Source organism: Aplysia californica, unplaced genomic scaffold (genome assembly GCF_000002075.1).
Source record: "Aplysia californica isolate F4 #8 unplaced genomic scaffold, AplCal3.0 scaffold00098, whole genome shotgun sequence".
Taxonomy (NCBI): Eukaryota; Metazoa; Mollusca; class Gastropoda; order Aplysiida; family Aplysiidae; genus Aplysia; species Aplysia californica.
In genome coordinates, this window is record NW_004797368.1 from 751,784 (window position 1) to 757,867 (window position 6,084).

Below are 6,084 nucleotides of genomic sequence, written 5' to 3' on the forward strand. Positions count from 1 at the left end.
GTTCACTAATTGTGCTTTTTCATGAAGTGAGTATGAATGTAAACCTGTTCAAAATCGGAGTTTCAAAATCAGGGTATTTTTTATTATTACTTACTAATAGTCTCAGTTGTCTGTCAGTATTATAATGGTTACTTCCCTTAAATAAAAAATCCATGAAATGTAAGTTGGGGCAGTTTGGGAGTGCATTGTTGCTCTTGTTATAAAAATGGGAACTAATTTGACCCTGTGTATACAAAGCATCGGAGTATCCTCCTTTCTTTTATGACATTACAATAAGTGTTAATAAAAAGTAAAAAGTTTTTTCATCCTTTTTGTACTACTCATTTCAGTCCTATCGTCTTTTTTTTGGTCACTATTTACATTTACAGGCCTTAGAAGAGAAAGACCATGTAATAGAAGAGAATCGCCAGGCATTACAAAAGAAAGACCAGGCATTACAAAAGAAAGACCAGGCATTACAAAAGAAAGACCAGGCTCTCCACACCAAAGATCTACAACTGTCTATGCTGAGACAAGAGTTACAAGAAATGCGGGAGCGTCAAAGACCTCAATCAGCTCCCCTGGACAGAAGTGACTTTGACGCAGAAGGTATGTTATCGGACATGCTGTTCTATTTATAAATTTTATCAAACCTATTTGTTGTCTGCATTGAGAATAGTATAGTATGGATTTTAAACAACCATTTTAGAACAGTAAGTTTACTGAAAAGGTGAGACCTCCGATTTATCCATCTTTGATAGGCCTGAGCACAAGCCATGAAAATCCTCAATCACAAGTTGAAAAAATGTCCTATTGAGGGTTTGAATCTGAGTAGCCCCCGCTGTAGGCTGCTATTACTTTTTACAGGAAGACTCAATTGCTCCCAAATGAAGTGCAAAATGCTCAAGAAAGATGAAACTTTTCAAACAAACAAAGATTTCAGCTGTGAAAATGTTTACCTGCTGACAAGTTTCCTCAAAGCCTATCACGTTTTGACACTCTTCATTCATTTCTTTTACCCTCAGTTCTGCACATATGCTTTCTGACTCTGTAACCAAGTGGATCCATTTCTACATTCTGATTGTCTCTACATAATTTCCTTTTATTGCTATGGTTTTTTTCATGTGGACATAATATGCAATATCATGATCGCTTTTATTCGTTTCTACAGAGCAATCTGGAGAACCTGATGTAAGAGAAAGCCAGAACAGCAGTCGCAACGAGGACGTAAATCTAGTGACTTGCCAGATGTGTCTTGACGCACCCATGCAGGTCTTGCTGCGTCCATGTAACCATCTGTGCTGCTGTGCTCTGTGTGTCTCCAAACTGGACGGACGATGCCCCATTTGTCGACGTTTTACCACAGACATGGAGAAAGTCTATGTGTCTTAAATCAGGACTTGTACCTTAGGTGTTTGGCAAGTTCTTTTAAAAATAGACAGGATGTTATGCAAATATAATGTTATTTTTATTTATTATGTTATGTTGTTTTCTTAGGTGGTATACATTAGCTGCACTGTCCCCATCTCTACTAAAGGAAAGTGAATAGTCCCAGACAGTAAGTAGAACCTTATTACACAGTGTTTGGCCTCCCATAAAGCTAGAGATACATGACTTGAGCATAATGCTGGATTTTATTGTGTTCATCTGCATATTTGTAAGGTGCTCAGGTACAATGTGAAGCATACATCTATCATAGTATCTGGTCATCTTTTGATGTGATGTTTTTATCAATGGGGATAATTCCCGACTGTGTGAGCAAAATTGCAAATGGTTTCATTATATGGAGTTGCAAAGTGTTTATGTGGCTTGGTATTAATGAGATAAATGAAGTCTTGACAGGGAATGACTGATATAAAAAGTTCTTTTTTGCTGAATACTTGTTGGAGACAATTCATAGAAGCTCTTGATGGGGATAAAGTTTTCTCATATTAAAGCACAAAGCAACTCTCTTCTAAGTCTTTTTGTCTACTTTTTTAAAATTCCTGAGGCAATTCCACATTTACCTTTCAAAGTTTAAATTGTGACACAGTCCTGTTGGTATTTCACCACATCTCGGATATGTCCCTGCTGTAAACGTCTGAGGTAGACACTGTAGATGTCCATGATTTATTGCAGTTCTGCTCAGTTGGTTTTTGGATTGTGGTGCAGACGACCCTGGCTCATTTCTTCATGAGTTGTTTTTGAACTTGGATTGTTTAGGGAGTTTTCAAAGCTTTCTACCAAATTGGCTTGGTACTGTTTGAGATAAATGGTTACTTCAGAGGTCCCGCCAATTAAAATTTTGCTTTCTTGAAAGAGATTTTAAACCCATACCATGTCATGCTAAAAATTTGCGGATTGTACGGTTTGTCCCTGTATGCAGCTATGATATGTAAAGTGACTGTAATGTTTTGTGTATTTTCAAGGCATATTTTTAAAAAGTCTACTTGTGTCAAGTGTTGATATGTGTGTACATCTATTTGAGTGGTTTTCTGATAAGAGTGTATACTGCTGGAGCCAAGACTCTTCTTTTTACTTTCATGAGAACTTGTTATACTTTTTAAAGCAAGCTTGCATTGATGATAATTCATTCTCTTTGACTTTGCAAAATGAATTATTGTATTATAATTTACTTCTTCTGGTTTTTTCCACTGTCATGTTTTACACCCTGTTCTAATACTTGTTTAGGTCTTTTTAAATAAGTTTATGTTGCTCTGTATCTTTCTTGATGTATACATGTGTTCCAATGTTCATTTCTCCTATAAGTGATGACACTGCCATATTGACTTATACTGGATATTAAGTCAACACATGAAAGAAATATCTTCAGAATTTGGGTCATTGTATATAATCAACAGCACTTGTGACTATTTAAAATGTGCCATTTGTCACACTATTCTTAGAAATTTTGTGAATGAGTAAAAATTTTAAAGTGCTACAAATCATTTGTCTAGTTTTTCTTCCAGTAGCTTAGTTAGCTCCAAGCCTTACACTTACACGATTTATTAACATTTCTGTTTTAATTAGTCATGATGACTTTGAAAGTCTCGGGTGAACTTGCAGGACTCCTTTATGTGAGGGGGAACAGTATAAAATAATATATTTCTGTACGTTTGTAACTTACCCTTGGAGCTCTGTTTGTTTTTCCCTTTACTTGATAAAACATGTTTTTTTCTGAAAGGCAAAATTGTTATTTTTAAACTGAAAGTTATAAATATTTTTACCTAGGAATGTTCAAACGGGATTTATCTATTAAGACATTATTGTAGCAATATGGATCTATGCAACTGTGTTTTAATGAACTCTGTATTGGTGTTTAACAAGCTCAGACAAGAGCAAGCATGTGTGTGTTTGGCATATACAACGTCTGATTTATTTGGAACAGAAATCTTTTTTTTTTAAATTTATTATCTTGAATTTTCTAAATTAAATCTGATTTTTAAAAATATCTTCGAGGTTTGTGAAATATCTTATTTTGGAAAAAAAAATGAGTTTAGAAAGTACAGACTGTTGTGGGGTACAAATGGTTTTCATTTTAAAAAAGTCTTAGTGGATAAGTCTCTTAGGATGTTTTCAGTTCACTGAGAACAAAGAAAATTAAATGTGAGTATCAGTACCAGTGTCACTGGTTATCAAGCATTCTTGGTCATGGGTATGTGCTTCTTTAGGAACTGTAGAATTGTCGTTAACAAAGGAAACTTTTGGACAAGAATTTTAGAGTTTAGGGTTCTTTGGATTCAGATAGTTTTTATTGAGGTCATTTTATTTGCGCATTACTTTTTTGTTTGAAAGACATTAATTAGGATTACAAGCATAATTGTCTATATCTGTGCCCAGATTTATGGCTTAAGTTTTTTTATCTTATTTAGCTATAGATGTTTTGTTTTTTCAAGTAATTACATGGAGGTTTTGGACTTCATATAGGTCAATGGGTTTCTAGTGATGTTGTTGAAAGTTGTTTGGTTGAGAACGTTGCTGCCATTACTATGATATTCCAGACATTTCAGTCTATACAGTGGAAACTTGATATAACAGGGATGGTGCGACCAGAGAATAAGTCCTGTTATATCAGATCCCTGTTAAATCAGAAATGCAAGGGCAGTTGTGGACTAATCTAGCTGTTTTTATTCATGGGTAGTTTCCCTTGCCACAAAGTACCCACGAACAGGGGTTTTAGCCGTATGGCATTACGTATGCATTTAGCTAGGCTTAGGGCTAGGTCGAAGTTTGCAGCACACTGCAGCCTTCTCTTGCTTACAGTGACATAGCTTGCGTAGGCTTGCTCCATTACTGTGTTTCTCTCTCTCTCTCTCTCTCTCTCTCTCTCTCTCTCTCTCTCTCTCTCTCTCTCTCTCTCTCTCTCTCTCTCTCTCTCTCTCTCTCTCTCTCTCTCTCTCTCTCTCTCTCTCTCTCTCTCTCTCTCTCTCTCCTTACTTTTTACACATTGTTAAGGAGCCTTTGTCCCTGCTATAATCTATTCGGTTTCGATGAGGTCCTGTTATTGCCGCCGATAACTTTTTTATTTAATAGAGACAAAGAGTAGGAAAAAATATGGATTTTTAGAAGTCCCTGTTATTACTGGATATCCATTATTACCAGGCCTGTTATATATGGTTTCCACTGTACTTAATTTGCCTCTCACTGAACTGAGTTTTGTAAAGTTATTCTCATTTCTTTAACCATTCTTGATTTTTACTTTGTTGAAGTCTAATTTTTATATCTATTTCCAATTCAACTTTTACTATGCTTATATTCTTCTTTGTCACACTAAGCATCGCTACATTATTCATTTTGCTTCCTTGTTTCCCATATTTTACTTTTGTCACCATCATATCATTTTGATTGATATTTGACCCAAATTGCTTGTGTGTGTGTATGTGTGGGTGGGTGGGGGCATGTATTTGGGGGGTGGGGGGGGGGGGCGGTATTGGGAATAAAGGGAAAGGGGGGGGGAATTCTTTTTACAGGATGCAAAGTGCATCTGTCAGGACAAAGGTACATATGTAAATTTTCTTTGAACTGAAACTTTATGATTCTATTTTGTGATACCATGCTCTTTATATTGCACTGTACCCAGGTGATCATTTACAGTTTTCAATCTCTCTGTGCTTGCTGAAATATATCTCAGTGATTTGTTATAGTCACAATCTCGGGACAAGGAGTGGATTTCCACAAATGCTTTAAATAGCAATAACTGTTTATCATTGTTTGATTAGTCGATGATCTTGTTTTATCATAACAAAATGTAATGCGGCAGATATGTACCTCCAAAAACAAAGAAAGAAAGATATAAAAGAAGTTTTTTACCATCTAGCATAAGGCTTTTGTCAGAATGAGCATAGATGTGTGTTGCTCTTAGAGTATGTATCTGTATATAACTCCAAAGGTCTAGTATTTAAATTCCTGCATATGGTTGAATGATGCATTTGATGTAAATGTACATTTTGTCAGCTTTACTTCTCCTTTCATATTGAATTTTAATGAGAGTAATATATATGATTTAAATTTTTTAATGTATACCTGCATGTGTTTTTATGGTCCTGTACAGCCAAGGAAAATTTCCCTCTGGGATAATAAAGTTCTATCTTATCTTATCTTATCTTATCTTATCTTAAAAAATTGATTTCCTTTGTATTGACTCTGAGAAAAAAGAAAATTGTTTTGGGTGGTTGAAAAGCCAGCTGTAGTAGGTCCTATTTCTTTTCTTACCTTTTGTTGTTTCTGTCTGTCCTCCTTATTTTTTCCCAGCACTAAATGACCCTTACTGTGTCAGTGTGCTTCTCTTTACTCAAATTTTGTCTTAATAATCTTTTAATGTAGCAATATTGCTTACTCGCTATTGTCTTACCGAGTGGTAGCTGTACATATATCTGTTTTTCATTTCTTTGTGATGTTGGTAATAATCACTCTTGACTCTCTGTTTCCCAGCAGAAATGTGCGTGGGTCTGAGAGTGTGTGCATGTATGTGCACATATTGTGCGTATGATAGCGATAAAGTGTGTGTGTATGAGTATGTATAGGAGTGTATGTGTGTATAGGAGTGTGTGTGAGTGAGTGAGTAATGAAGGGAAGTTAAAGAGGAAATCAGAGAGACAAAAGCATTAGAAAAAGAAAGAAGGGATG

General features: G+C 35.5%; 1 protein-coding gene across 1 annotated transcript; it reads left to right on the top strand.

Moving 5' to 3' along the window:
- Positions 1-32: 32 nt before the first annotated feature.
- On the top strand, positions 33-1,371 carry LOC101849194 (E3 ubiquitin-protein ligase SP1-like). Its single transcript, XM_013080743.1, has 3 exons — positions 33-38; positions 369-588; positions 1,151-1,371. Exons 1-3 carry the CDS (start codon positions 33-35, stop codon positions 1,369-1,371), a joined length of 447 nt encoding a protein of 148 aa, XP_012936197.1.
- The last annotated feature ends 4,713 nt before the right edge of the window (positions 1,372-6,084 follow it).

Excerpts from the sequence above, each read along its gene's own strand:
- LOC101849194 (XM_013080743.1), top strand. Across the intron at positions 589-1,150 it reads AAGTGACTTTGACGCAGAAG|AGCAATCTGGAGAACCTGAT; the intron begins GTATGTTATCGG and ends TCGTTTCTACAG.